This window comes from Pyricularia pennisetigena, assembly GCF_004337985.1.
Source record: "Pyricularia pennisetigena strain Br36 chromosome 4 map unlocalized Pyricularia_pennisetigena_Br36_Scf_6, whole genome shotgun sequence".
Taxonomy (NCBI): Eukaryota; Fungi; Ascomycota; class Sordariomycetes; order Magnaporthales; family Pyriculariaceae; genus Pyricularia; species Pyricularia pennisetigena.
The window spans coordinates 131,468-145,826 of record NW_021940918.1 but is presented as its reverse complement, the minus strand read 5'-3'; the positions used below and the strand labels follow the sequence as shown (position 1 = coordinate 145,826).

Here is a 14,359-nt window from a genome sequence, read left to right as displayed (position 1 = left end):
AAAAAAAAACCTGAAAACGCGGAACTCTTGAATGGGCGTAAAACCCTTTTCGGAGATCTCTGCCCACCTAGCAATTGATTACAGGTGACGACAAGAGACAGTCATCGATACCCGATCTCAGAGCATCCGCTACGATGTAAGCAGACGCTGTGCCCACAAAGTCGAGTCATGGATGGCTTGTTTTCTTTGCTGGACGCAATGTCGCTAGCTGAACCTAGCCGGTCCTTACTTGGATATGCGGAAGGATTTCCATTGTTTTGTTTTTCCTCTCTTAGAACTGGGCGAACTCGCGCCTCGGCCTGTCGGACATAAGGTCTGTCCGTCCATCAAACTTGTTAAACCCGTTTCCGCACTTGGACTGCATGGAGTCACAAATAGCTCACTACCAGGAGAAGCCACCCATAAAGAGGCCAAGTAAAAAAAAAGGCCAATCATCTGAGGTGTTTGCAGCTTAATTTGTGGGTTGTGTTCTACCAGTGTCGAAGGGTAGCTTGCTCATAGGGTTTACTAGGTTTTTGCGGTACAGATTTCCGGTAAGTACTATGATAGGCTTTCTCTGCATGAAAGTTTCCGGGGACTAATTAGCACCCAATACCCGCCAGTCGACACGAAACCCGAAGGTAAGGACTTCCGGTCCAATTCTCAGCTCAAATAACTCCTTGTGAGCAGCTTTTTGGAAGAAATACCAGCCTACCTGGGTACAAGGAAAGGATGAAAATGCTCCAAGGGGTTTTTTTTTCTTCTTTTTTTTCTTTCCCTTGTTTAATGGGCTCGAAGGGCTTCCTGTACTTGTAGAGCCAGCAACTAGCTAGGTACATACATGCCATTGCAAAAGCCTTGCTACATTAGCGATTGGAAGTACCTGCAAATAAGTAGATGATGCTCGACCCATCATACTTACATCAGCCCGAGGTTTACCATGTCCACATCCACCCACACCTACAATGCTTATGGAGTACGCAAATTACCCACATGGGTTTTCTTTGCCCAGGTCTGACTGACAGCGGCAAGACCCCGAGCCCGAGTCCGATCCGATTCTCACACCCGTTTTGGTAGGGGTCTATGTATTAATAAGCGTCAGTTGGTGGCGCATCCTTATTAGCTCCTAAATCCCCTTTCGATCTTGGGACCTGATGCCATTAGTCCTGTTACGGTTGATGATTTCATACATGCACCATACATTTTGCTTAACAGCTGTGCATTTAGTCTCCTTCTCTAGACCTAGTCTGGGCACTATCCTTTCCAACTTGAACATATTTGCGTGCATACTCCCTCATACGCACGCTTATATATATATCCGCACAACAAACAAAAACTTGACATCAGGTATTACCTGCCTGCTTCAACATACATACATACCCCCTCACTTATACGCGCGCCACAGCCGGAGAAGCACAGTGGCGTTCGCAAGGTCACTAGGCAAAACGGTCGAGGGTCAACGTAAGCCTATAGACATTTTGTTAAAATATAACAACCATGGGGAGCGGATTACCAACACCACCGCGAGACGATCATGCCAAGTCCTATGCACCTCGGAAGACAACATCAGGCTCCAAGCCCATGAAGGCCCCTCAGAGGAGTTCAAAACGTGCTCCTGCATCGGCGCATTCGCCAACCTCAAGTCTAGGGAGGACACTTTCTACGGGCGAATCGAGGGGCAAGAGAGTATGGAAGGCTTGCGAGAGATGTAGGATGAAGAAAACAAAGGTTGGTCGCCAAACCAATTGCACGCTCCCTCCCCTAGTTTGCCCTCTGCCCCTATCTCCTCTGACACGGAATCAACCAAGTGCGATGGAGAAATGCCTTGTCGGCGCTGCAAGGATGATGGCTTGGTATGCACCGCCGGTGTGCGCCGCAAGACCGAGTACAAGCAGATACCTAGAGGTTATGCCGAGGTTCTGGAAAACACCCAGTTTGCGCTCGTTGCCACCATCCACAAGCTGTACGCCATGGTTCGGAATTCACAATCGTGGGACCTGGGCGAGCCCGACCTCAACGACCGTGGCCAACCGGTGGTCCACACCATAGCATCCAAACTCGGCTGCATCCGGCCCAATAGCGACATCGACATGCCGATACCTTCAGCATTTCCCGAAGACGAGGCTGGCATGGCAGACCTAATCGCCCAACTCAATGCGCAACAAAGTGACGCCATGAGCCAGGACGACGACCATCACCATCACCCGCAACAAGAACACAGCCACCGGAATCAATACTCGGATGCAGAAGTGGAACCAGACCTCGACATGGGCCTGGACAACTTGGATTTGAGTTTGAGTCTGGATACAAACTACAGACGAATGGCGTTTGGGGGAGAGCCGAGAGCGCTCTCGGCCGGTGCACTCTCGCCGCAAAGTTTGTGCCTCGACAGCGACAGGCCGGCCTCGGATGCCGGGTTCTCGAGCTGCTCGCCTCTGTTCGACGGAACACCCGAGGCACCAGTGCTGAGCCCTTATCTGCTGCAACAACCACCGCTGTCGGCGGATCAGTTGTTCCACAGCTTGCCATTAATGGGCAGCAATAACGGCAACAACATGCCGTTGAAAACAGGTCCAGATCCCGAACCAGCAACCGTGATGGGCGGCATGGGTGACCCCATGATTTTTTCAGGCTACGGGCCCGATCTTCTTAGCATGTGAAGCTTGAGGGGCGGGGCGCCTTGACACACTGGATTAAATGAATAAGGAAAAAGAGACCCTAATCAAATTGAGTCTCCTGGACGAGGCTCTCTTGTCATGTATTATCTGGAGTAGGTAGTTCACGGTTGGGTTTAGTCTATTAATGAGCCAATGAAAGAGACACGCACACTCAATACCATATAAATTGTATGACGACTTGATTTTGTTTTCTTGCAGCGCGTTGATAACCACTACATCGGGTTTCATTGGTTTTGTTTTGAAAGTAGAAAAACACTACCTGATTGGGATTGTTACCGTTTTGGGTTTGATCCCTTTTTTTTTTTTTTTTTGTTCTTTTTTCTCCATCGATACCTTCCCCTTCTCCCGTTGTCTTTTGCGGTCGGTGGGTCGGGTTTGTCAGGAACCCGCCATAGCTTCCCACCGTCTTGGTCATTCTGCGCGGAAGGTCGCTTTCTAATACTGAATCAAATTGATTGCAAATCCGAAATCCTTCGGTGGGAGGTTTATTAATCTCCTCCCTTTGCTGTGCAAGGGGGGTGGGTGTTTATCACAATTCCCCCCACACTTCAAGGGTCATGATCTTTTTTGCGTTCATCTGAAAGAAACCGTACGATCTTCAAAACAGGAGAGCTGGAGGAGATTCTAGGTGAAATACTAGTAAACATTAACAAGGGTGATATCCAGATCGAAGCGCAAGGGTGTCTGTCAGGTGATGGCCTCTGAAGCAGACGGGGTTCGGGGCAATCCATCAGACAGAAACTCCTAGACACCCCTTCAAGCAGCCCCTGACAGCCCACAGTGTACTCCGTCTCTTCGGTCTTTGACAAGCATGCATTTCACCGATCGGCCTTCGAACCTGACCCCGGAATCCCCTCTTACTTCGCCTTGGATGACACCTTCACGCGCGCCACCGTCCATCGCTTCTTTTCGGCACACGCTTTTGAGAAGGTTCCTGAGCTGGAATAGTTCTCCGATGAGCATGCCCCAGCCGGCAAGCAGCCACTTGTGGAACTATGTGCGAGGCCAAACACCAGTCGACTACGACCGTAAATTCCTTGTCGCCAAACACTTACAGCGCGAGTTCCTTTTTTTTTTTTTTTTTTTTTTTTTCTTTCTTCGTGTCGCCTATTTGTAGAGATGACAAGTCAAAAAAGCTTGTATATGCGCTAGACACCGTCTGGAAGAAATCAGTGATGCGGCAAATCCCTTATCTATGCGACCCACAGAGTACAGCTGCTGCTTTTGGCAGGCGTAGTGCCGGAACCCTTCCCGTTGCCAGCCACACCGAGGACTCAAAAGCCCACTTGTCGTCGTGCGCATGCTTCAGAGTTGCATTGTTAATCGACCTTTGCTCCAAGTTCTTCTGGGCTGGGGAAATTTCGAATAGTTCGCTCCAGTCATGGATCAGTTTAACGACGCCCGCTGCCTGGTGAGGGTCTTCTCCCGCGCTGTCTGTGCTACAATTTTATCAGGGAGCAGATCAAACGTGCCTAGTTGGTTACCAGGACCCCGAAGTCCCAAAGTATTGCTATGGGGCCCTTCCTGTCAAAGGGGAGGCCATTAAAGTTTGGACGACTATCTAGTGCTTGTGCTAAGACGCTACTGTGTTGTTACTGCTGTTGCTCCTCTTTGTTGTACCGGAATGATCGACAATAAACAGCATGAGTAGTGTGCTTGTTGTATCGGGCCTCACAATTTATTGGGGTGAGTTGATGGCGCTGGGCCCAGCCCGCATACCCCAGACTTTTGGCCAATTCATATAGCGAACTGCCGGGAATTAATCTTTTCAAATGTATTGGGTCTGTTTACTCGCAGCCTTCAAACTTCAAACCTTCATGTGGACGATGAATAAGCGCAAGGCACGGAATTCGGAGAGCGCGATTCGCACCGTGTCTAACCAGGATCGGCTGGACCGTATAGCAGAGAAAAGTCCGATATGTATATATACCCTCTGTAAATTGGGTTTGTTGATTTTTATCTATTTGTACTGTAGCCAAGTTGAATTTGTCCGCAACTAGACAACCTGTACACGGAGGAGCTACAGAAGTATCTCCAACATTACACCTAAACTCGTTGGTTATAGACTAGCTTTCCAGGAGGAAAAGGAAGCGGCCGGGAAATAAACACGGAAATCAACGCCTGCTGACCCGCTCCACCCGCCTAACGTCGTCAGGCATGCGCGCGATGCACAACTCCCTGCAAAACTTTCCCCAGCCGGAACTCCCCGTCGCATCCCGCACAGCCTCTTGCAGATCCTTGCCGTACCGCTCGCGGTAGGCCACCTTGATATCAGCAAGATGGTGGCGGTCCCAGTGAAACCGGACTAGGCGGGACGTGAGCAGCTCCCGACGCAGGTCGTCACGTTTCGATGCGGTCAAGGCATGGTGCAACAGTAGCGCATCGCGAACCGGCTTGTTGATGACGCCGTTGAGAATGTGTGCAAGTAACTCTCCCTGGGTAACACGAGAAACAGATTCGTCAGTATGGCGACAAATTGAACAACAAGAAGCATCGCGCTTCTTGCATTCAGGTTTGGAGCGCTTAACGTGGAAAGGAACGCCGTAGACTCACCACAAGATTCCCGCTCTTCTTCAATGCATCACGGGCAAAGTTAGACCTATACTCAGCACTGTACAGCTTCAACACTTCGCGAAGATGGCTGTCACTTCGCATGATGACAATCTGGATCATGGCACTCTCTCCACCCTTCTCTGATCGGACCGCGCGGTAAAGAGCACGCACGTCGTCCTCGATGAGCATTCGGTCCATTGGCAGGTACCGCCCATGTCGGTCTACCTCTTCCATACGTTGCTCGTCGAGCACCATCATGACTGCTTTTTTGAACTTATCCTCCTTTAGCTCGGTTTTCATGCAGTTGCGCAGGCTATTGTCGTATTTTTTGTCACTGAAAGCTTGTTTGATCTCGTGAATCTCGTCGTTGGTCCGTCCCATGAGCGACTCTATCAGCAGCTCCCGCCGAGTCTTGTCCCCTTGGTACCAATAGTTTGCCCAGTAGGCCTCCGACTCCCACTTGCCCAACGCGACGGCGTAGCAGGCCTTCATTAGGTTAGGCTCATCCTCCTTAAGCCTCGAGCGGATGTGCTTGGCGATATTGACACCTTTTCGATCCGGGCCCGTCTTGACCAGCTGCTTGTATTCGACCCGCAGCGTCATGATCTGCTCGTGCGTCAGGCCCGGCAGGATCTCGATTAGAGGCTCGACGTCGGGCGGCGCGTTACCCTTGAGCGCCTTTGCCAGTCTCTCCGCGTCACCAGCTGGATCGGCGAAGCGTGCGCGCCGTTTCGTCTTGTCACCACCACCGTACCGATCATCGTCGTCTGAGTCGAGAGGCGCGACATCCAGGACCCGAGTGTCATGGCCAGGAGGATCACGCGAGGCGATCATCAGCGGCGACGGCATGGGAGACATGGACTGGTATGTACCATGATATGATTCCAGCAGCGGCGAGGGCGGCGCGGCGGCAAGAGACATACTACCTGATCGGTGGTGACCACCGCTGACCGATAATGACGACATGCGAGCGGTGGGTGGCAGTGGCGACGAATCGCGCTTAGACCGGCGACTGGCGCTGCTGCTGACCCCCGGTTCGACCGTCACGATGCTGGCAGATGAGCCGCGGGGATCGTCGCGGTAATATTTGGAGCTAGACGATGGGCCAGGGCTTCTGGACCTGTCGCGGCGACGAGGCTCACCGGCGACGAGAAGCTGGCTGCTGTCTTGGCGCGAGGACGAGTACGTGAGCCTCTCATCAGGCCTGTCGTACTCGTACTGCTTTGGTTGGGCGTACTGGTAACTGGATGACGAAGGAGGAGGAGGAGGCTCCTTGGCACCGTATGCCAGATCGTCATCATCGTAACGGTCCCGGTTGTCACGCCGAGACCGGCCCTCAGGCTGGCCGGCGTATTTTTGCGGAAGGTACGAAAATCTGTCGGGCTCGTCGCGAGCATCGCGGTCTCTGCCAGGGTATGGCGGGTCGTAACCCCTAGAACGAGGGTCCTCATAATCATACATGCGCACACCGCCATCTCTATCGTCATCGGGGTATGGAGCCGAGGCCTCGACAATCCTGGCAGGGGGTTCGCGGCTCCGGCTCCTGTCACGGCCGCCGGGAGAACGTGAACGGCCACGGCGCCGTTCCTCCACTTGCAACGACATGGCCTCTTTCTTCGCTGAGAGTTGATTATTTTTGTTGACAAGATCGAGCCCGCTTTTGGTTATGTACGTCTCCGGCGCGTACGTGGGATGCGCGCGTGACTTTACCGAGGCAGCGTTATGTGCGAGAAGGTAAGATTGTGGTGGGTCCCTCGGAGCCAGCAGGGCTGTGATTTGAGAGGAAAAAAATGGTTAGGGAGGAAGGTGGATGGTACAATGCAGAAGCAGTTGGTTATTGAAGAAGAGCCGCAAGGGACACACGAGCAGATCGGAATGGCACCCTCGGCTGAGGTGGGGGTGCGGAATGGTATCTGGTTGGATTGCCCTGGGGTTGCCTCGTAAAAATTACCTACGTAGCCAAGGTAATAATGGACCCCTCTCCCCCTCCCTCTCTCTTTCTGCTTTACTTAAGATAGAGACTGTATTATGTGTGTAGGTAGCCTTGCCAGGGCGGTCAGCTGGGAACGTGGACGTACAGCAGCAAGGCTTGATACGGGCACCGGTCGCTGGCTTGGCAAACTTGGAGAGGATTTTAGGCCGCGACGGCGGGGGAGGGGCAATACAAAAAGGGCAATCATCTGCAGCACTAACTGGCAGGCCGTTCCGTTGATAGGCGGTCAAATGAACAAGTCGGTTATAACATCTGTGCATAATGAGCAGAGAGGCTCAAGACGTGGAAGCAAGCCAACAAACAAACAGATGGCACCACCATATGGGACACACACATGTGTGTGCCGAACCGGACAGTAGTCCATTAGTTAGGTACGTAGATAGGTGCCGTGCGTAGCCGTATTATGGCGCATCAAAGCGGCAGCACAGCAGGGGAGGACAAAATGATTCCTCTCGTCTGTCCGTTTACTGTATGGACAGTAATTAAGTGGTAGCTAACTAGACTACTAGGTAGGTAGGTAAGCAACCAGGCATTGCGGGTACGGGTTTTTTTTTTTTTTTTTTTTTTTTTTTTTTTTTTTTTTTTAAGAAAGAGAAAAAAAAAAAAGACCATGGAGCAAAAGCCCAACAAGGAAACAGCTTGAGGTCTTGTCAAGCTGCTGCAGTTTTGACCAGGATATAGTATCTTTCAGGTGTGTCGACACGCCCGGGACAGGAGTGATTAAGTGCTTATCTGATTCATATTCTTAAGCCCAAGTCACGGTTGATATATCCAGATTTGAAAAGGTGTTTCGCATGGTAATCAATGCGACGATGCAGGTCAAAATTAAAAGAAACAAAATGTCAGCTGTAACATGCGCATCCGCGGACAGCGAAATGTGGCACAGCTGGAGCCTTACCAAAGTTGCCTGCCTGGCATTGATTGGGGTTCAGCTTACCGACAAAAGTTGATCTTCCAATACTCCGTAGGCCATGTTCGAGCCAGCAGGGATCCCCTCAGTATGAGGGCCACGACACAGTCACCACAAGCACCTTGCATCCAAGGGGGCAGCCTGGCCCAGGGTTCAGATAGAGACAACAAACCAATCCTCTGCCTACCCACCCGATTTTTTGGGATACCCTCGCTCTCGATGCCCGCCCAAAAATCTCAATTTCGCTTGTTTCGTGCCGTAAACAACATTATTTCACTTTCTTCCCACAGACCACTACCAGGCAAGAAAAGCTGTAACATCTCGTATGATGACAAAAATCCGTGGTCGGAGTATATTGTTTTTGGGTTTGGTAGTACATCTACCATACGTGCCTGTTTGGCACGACAGGGCAGTAAGGGAAAATGCCGACTGGTGGTATATCAATGAGGTAAGTGATGACAATAGAGAATATGCAAACGTCACGGAACCCAAAAGTATAAAAAACAACCAAGCCATTGCCAGACAAGCAATCCCATCCAACGCCTTATTAGTTCCAAATTCCAAGAAGGGTTATCGTGAACCAATTATTTTTCAAAATCAATCATAACCAAACGCCATTTGCTCAAGGGGAAAATGCTATTGGGTATACAATGAAACATCGCCAGTACTCCGTAGACATTGAAAGAAACAGGAATTTTCGTCAAGGCCATTCGTGCTGGATGATCATAACTGAGTCTTCTCATATTTGGAATTTTCATCTCCATCAGAGTAAGCCCATGCTTGAACTGATAACTGCTTTGCCGAAACAGCAGCTTCAGTGTCCAGGCGGATGGCGCCGTCGGCAGCGTCGTTGGCTGTGCGACATGACCTGCAGTGCGTCCTGTTAGCATTATGCGCATGTGAGGGTCCTTTCAGTGTCTTTACTTACCAGAGGGAGTCCTTCGCCTCGACGACTACAACTGCCAAAAGACACATAGCCACGAAGCAGATGACAGCGATATCAACATGCTGATGGGAGACACATGGGTGAGCGGCGTGTGTTTGAGTTGGCGTTTGTGTTTGCGTTTCGTGCTCGTGGACCAAGTCACTTGGAGGCGCTGATTTTGGTGCGGATGGCGCAGCGGGTTCGTCCAAATGGTTGTTGGTCCTAGGCAGCCCCAGGAGATATGTTGATGGGATGGGCTTGTGTGAGGCCAGTATCACAGACGGGATATCGGAAGTTGATGGGTTTTGTGGCCTGTTATCTATGGGCGCCTCGAGATCTTGTTCGATTGCCGAAGGATGTATCCTCGTCAGGGGGGCAAAGTGATGCGCATCGGGCTCCCTATCGTGGTTGATAGTAGCAGGTAGCGCGACTGCAAGCCCGCACAAGAACGGCAGGAGCGCGGTCGATTTCATGTTGATGATGCTTTGCGGGATTTGTGAGGATTCGTGAGGGTCAAGACGCAAGACTGACGAGTTCGTAAATGACTTTGTCAATGGCGAGGACAGTCGAGAAGGACAAAATCTGAGAGGCAGCCTTGTTAGGTATAAAGCTTCTCATGCAAGGGGGTCAAGCCTTTTACTTATACAAACGAATGTGGAGATGTAAGAGTTGAGGCTAGATGGAGTGCAGCTCTACTAAAGGTACCTCCGCGGCAATTGACTTAAGAGTCTAAGACGCAGCATACCCTGCCGTCCCGTCGTATCCATCACTGACTTGTCCTTGCTTGGACGGAACGGGTATGTCAAGGCAGGGACAAGGGCAGGGGTGCATCTGCTTCCATCCAGCACAACCCCCAACCTTATCGCTTTTCGGCAGGTGTGGACCGCAACCACTACTAAAATTGGTGTTGGACAGTGCGGTCAGGTAGGGGCAAGCAATCAGATTCAGTAACAATGCTCTCTAGACCTTGCTTCTAACGGGCTGGGTGACCCGAGCCCCGTCCACCTCAGTCAGCCGTTCCCACATGAAATGATTCATTAAATTGCTGCTACTCTTGCGGCGATTTGCACTGCTGGTCACCAAGTTTCCCAAATCTGGGTCTTAGTTGGCGTGTATGTAAGTCCTTTCACATTCAGAACCCGGGTTAAATGCCGCTGGTTGATATTGGTTTCCATTGTGGCACAAAATTAAATCACGCAATGAAAATAAATGCAAGCGGGATATGCAAATCAAAAAGGCCTGGAATTCATGGATGGCTGGCCACGTGCATGCACGGCTGGTAGAAGGATGCATCGTTCTCCCTGCCTTGCCTGCTTTGCTAAGACTTTTCTAGGAGCTGAACAAGACGCTGGTCTAGACCTCGAAGGCTTGGTACCACGCAGGACCCGGGTGCTGCTGCCAATCACATCAGCCAGTCCAAGCTCATTGCTTCCTTGTCTGCGTCGCAAAGGGACAAGCAAGTTGAGAAGCTAGCAGTACCCCACTGATGAGCCCACTCACCCTTATTAAGGAGCACAGTACGGTACCAAGGGTACTCAAATTCTGGCCTTCCTACGCGCGACCTTGTTGCTACGCTACCTGTCGCTCAAAAGAGGCATATTCATGCAATCGTTTACAAAAAAATACCGTACAGCACGCACAAAGCCAAGACATCAACACAGTCGGCCAAAGCCCGAGCGTAGACCCCACTTGATCGGCGCCCAAATTTGGCTTCCCCCTGGATGCCACCTGCTGCGGTCGAAATTTTGTCAGATTTAGCCACAATGCCAAGTCCGTAAAGCAAACGCGTGCAGGGTGTAATCAATCTAGACTACTGTAGACCAGGCGTAGGTTCGCTTGACCGAGTACAGCTGACATAGCTGCTCTCCCGAGAGCTCAGCCCTTCAACTAACGGCCGTGACGACCTCGCACTTGTGCATACATTCGCTTTGGGCTACCTTTGGGCGCCCTTCGGAACCAATTGACCCTTGCCTTATGGCACCTCCATCGGGCCTGAACAAGTCGTCTCTGCCTTCGGATTCAGACTTGCCATACACCTTGGCCGCCCGCACCGGCTCCTCGTCATACCTGGTTCCGGCCAGGCTGTCGGGTGCCACCGATGTCGACGTGAACAACCCGCGTCGCTTGCATCAGCAGCGTGATGACCGGAGTCGGAGCCGGAGGAGAGGCAAGCGTGCTTGGAAGAAGCTCCTTTGGGTGAAGCAATCTTGTTAGTTCATCTCATTGACCCCTCTCCCTCGCAATTGCACTCGGTCAACGAGATCGAATATCTAATCAACCAATTCACGGTTTGGAACACAGACCCAGACAACTACACTGATCAGGCAACGTTTCTCGAAAACCTACAGCGCAACCCACGCCTCCAGCCCTACGAATTCTGGCCCCTGGTCGCGGACTCGACCGTCATCGTTCAACATGTCTGTTCTGTCATAATATTCGTTGTCTGCTTTGTAGGCATCTTTCAGGAGCGGATTAGTCCCATAACGGTTGTTAGCGTCTCCAGCTTCGAGACCTTCCTGGGATGGTGCCTTTATGATCGTTGGGTCGGCCTTGAGGCTGCTGAGCGCGCCGGCGACAGCGACACCGCCGAGAATCCTCCCAACGGTCGATCTTCGCCCCAGAAACAACGCTCCAGGTCCCGCGGGCCCAGGCCAACGGGCGTAGCATTCACCTCTGAGCGGCCCCGGCTGGTTGTTGGAAACAACGACCAGCTAGGAGGAAGCCGGCGGGGCAGCTTACTTTCCATCAGCGCACAACCACAGTCCACTTCGGCCAGCTCACTGGTCTCTACAGGCTCTCACGCGAGCGGAAATGGCCCATCAGCCACTGCAACAACGCTGTCCCCAAGGCACAGGCCCTCTTCCCCACTCCGAGGCGGGAGGGCACAGCTACGTGCGAATGCGCTTAAGTCGGCGCTCCTTATCTACTTCACTCTCCTGGGTCTCTCTCCGATTTTGAAGTCTTTGACCAGGTCCACGTCTTCAGACAGCATTTGGGCAATGTCCTTTTGGCTGCTTGCCATCAACATTTTCTTCTTCGACTACTCAGGATCTTGGACAGGTGTAAATCACATATCTGTTGCGTCATTGTCCACCAATGCCGCACTGATGGCGTCGACGGTTTTGGCCAGCCGCCTCCCCTCAACTGGGCAGGTGTTCGGCCTAACCATCTTCAGCATTGAGGTATTTGGCCTGTTCCCTGTGTTTCGGCGGTATGCACGCCACCGGAGCTGGCGCTTCCACGTTCTACTCACATTTCTGCTCGTGGCGGGCGCCGGCGTTGGCGTTGGCGTGACATTAGCCGGCAACGGAACCAACGCGGGTTTTCCGTGGAGGAGCGGCCTTCTTGGCATGGTGGCAGCCTGTCTTATCGCTGCTGTAGCTATGGGCGGGTGCAGCTGGTGGCTGCTCGGCCTGCAAAAGTACAAAAACGAAATTCATGGGCCTTGGGATCCGGCTCGGCCTGTTATCATTAGTAGGACTCATTGGGATGATGACTGACGCTTGAAATGGTAAGGCGAAATTCAAAGAATGTTTTTCTTCAATTCTATGCATTGGTATATACTCGTCACATACTGTTGAACTCAATAGTCAGACAGGACGGCAAGTGCTCTTAGGTATGGCCTAGCAGGCCTAGGTGGGTGGGTAAGCTTAGGGCTGTATGCTATATGCTAGTGTCCCCGTGGAGAGGTAGACTTGACAAGTTTCATGGCGTTCTCACGGTAGTCACCAGAACCCCCGTACCTGGCAATAACTTGGTCGATGGCCACCTCGGTGGTATCAACTGTGCGATGCCTTCCGACTATGGCCGCGTTCCTTGTACTAGGTATCCGCAACATCTCGGTTTCTACTTCCCACCCGCAGTCGACGGCGATATCGGAAACCCAAGCTACAAGACTCGAATAAGCAGAGTGCGACTTGCTCTTGTCAGTTGGCGGCGGGGCCCGGAACCTGGCGCCGGTCAAGTTGTGACTGCAGCATGGGATGGCTATGAACGGACACCCAGAAGCCGTGGCGAGCAGCGGCGTCCAGGGGGTCAATTCGTCTGCATGGTTGGATATAATGAAGGTTCCTTCGGGGAAAACGCCATCGTGGATCCCCACGGTCTGTGGCGAGACTTCTACGTCATTTTTACTTGAGGAGCCTTCCTGACCAGCGATTGACGGTATTAGGACCAATTCCTGCAGAGTTGGCCGCCCATCTGGTTGAAGACGGTTGTAGACACGCCAAGATTTCCGCGCCCTAGCGTCGAAACCCCAGCCACTATCTCCCACTCATTGTATCTTGGTCAGCCACAATTTCAGAAGACATGTTCAATAAAGTAATCAAGATGAAACGTCAACTACGCAAGATCACATCAAGACTGACCGGTAGCCTTCCAGGTTCAGGATGTGGACCAGGAGGCCATTCCCGGCGCCAATGTCCACAAAGCCTGGGAATTCGATTGCTTTATACATCTCTGCCCAGAGTTCAATCAAGAAAGCGGCTATGCAGAGGTCTTCAAATACGTGCTTCATGGGGTCTGTAGATTCTGACCATCCCTTGACAAGCTCCCTGGCATAGCGATCCCTGAGACCCGAGTATCTGTCTTGGAGTGCTGACTGAGGAACTAGTCTGTCATGATGTACTCGCTTAACGTAGCCGTTGAGTTGCCCTTGACCAAGTTTGTGTAGTATTGAGAGCATGTTCAGCGCTGTGCTTTGCAGTCTAGGAGTCATTGACCCCCCGGCAAACAACTGGTAGTGGACAGAGAAGGTGCCCTTGCCCTCCTCATAGTTCCAGTCGTGAAGCAGACCAACACCTAGGACTTGGGGGTGATAAAAGGGAAAGTCCTCTGCGCAATCCAGATGAGGAAGATAGAGCACGAGACTTCTCCTAGTGCTTGTATATGGTTCTGGCGTGGATTCCACATAAAAAGTGCAGCTTTGAATCATTGGACGGTCCCTCTTGGTGTTTCGGGGGATGATTCGTCGAAGATACGCTCTTTCGAGTCTGAACCCTTGTAGATCCGGACACCGAGGCAGCGTGGATTCCCCCTGCACAGGGCACACCTCGGCCTGATCCTGTTCGATCTCGGATAATATATCCGCCCGGAAGAGCCAGCTAGACAAGAGGTTTGGGTTTTTAACAGCATTAACCATGGCGTCATCAAAGTGTACGGGACCAAATTCGCACGAACAATGACAGATTGGGCGCCATGGTAAACAATCAGACTGGCCGCCAGCCGTCGGCAAAGCATAAATGGCCGGTTTCGTATCGGGACCGTATTCTCGGGCCTCGCCGGTACTCATGGCTGCTTATTTGTAGTGAGGGAGAGATTGA

General features: G+C 51.8%; 6 protein-coding genes across 6 annotated transcripts; 2 read left to right on the top strand and 4 right to left on the bottom strand.

Annotated features, from left to right (window-relative positions):
• Positions 1 to 1,476: 1,476 nt before the first annotated feature.
• PpBr36_05609 (uncharacterized protein) lies at positions 1,477 to 2,639 on the top strand (the record flags this gene model as incomplete). The annotated part of the gene is made up of 2 exons (XM_029892762.1): positions 1,477 to 1,707; positions 1,788 to 2,639. 2 exons carry the CDS (start codon positions 1,477 to 1,479, stop codon positions 2,637 to 2,639), a joined length of 1,083 nt encoding a protein of 360 aa, XP_029746450.1.
• Positions 2,640 to 3,537: 898 nt separating this feature from the next.
• On the bottom strand, positions 3,538 to 4,095 carry PpBr36_05608 (uncharacterized protein; the record flags this gene model as incomplete). Its single annotated transcript, XM_029892761.1, has 2 exons — positions 3,538 to 3,707; positions 3,864 to 4,095. Coding segments are annotated over 2 exons (402 nt in total), but the record flags the coding sequence as incomplete, so codon positions are not given.
• A 676-nt stretch (positions 4,096 to 4,771) lies between these two features.
• On the bottom strand, positions 4,772 to 6,815 carry PpBr36_05607 (uncharacterized protein; the record flags this gene model as incomplete). Its single annotated transcript, XM_029892760.1, has 2 exons — positions 4,772 to 5,092; positions 5,211 to 6,815. 2 exons carry the CDS (start codon positions 6,813 to 6,815, stop codon positions 4,772 to 4,774), a joined length of 1,926 nt encoding a protein of 641 aa, XP_029746447.1.
• A 2,021-nt stretch (positions 6,816 to 8,836) lies between these two features.
• On the bottom strand, positions 8,837 to 9,511 carry PpBr36_05606 (uncharacterized protein; the record flags this gene model as incomplete). Its single annotated transcript, XM_029892759.1, has 2 exons — positions 8,837 to 8,981; positions 9,042 to 9,511. 2 exons carry the CDS (start codon positions 9,509 to 9,511, stop codon positions 8,837 to 8,839), a joined length of 615 nt encoding a protein of 204 aa, XP_029746448.1.
• Positions 9,512 to 11,012: 1,501 nt separating this feature from the next.
• PpBr36_05605 (uncharacterized protein) lies at positions 11,013 to 12,538 on the top strand (the record flags this gene model as incomplete). The annotated part of the gene is made up of 2 exons (XM_029892758.1): positions 11,013 to 11,247; positions 11,340 to 12,538. 2 exons carry the CDS (start codon positions 11,013 to 11,015, stop codon positions 12,536 to 12,538), a joined length of 1,434 nt encoding a protein of 477 aa, XP_029746449.1.
• A 170-nt stretch (positions 12,539 to 12,708) lies between these two features.
• On the bottom strand, positions 12,709 to 14,328 carry PpBr36_05604 (uncharacterized protein; the record flags this gene model as incomplete). Its single annotated transcript, XM_029892757.1, has 2 exons — positions 12,709 to 13,300; positions 13,406 to 14,328. The coding sequence occupies 2 exons, from the start codon at positions 14,326 to 14,328 to the stop codon at positions 12,709 to 12,711; spliced, it is 1,515 nt and encodes a 504-aa protein (XP_029745449.1).
• Positions 14,329 to 14,359: the final 31 nt, after the last annotated feature.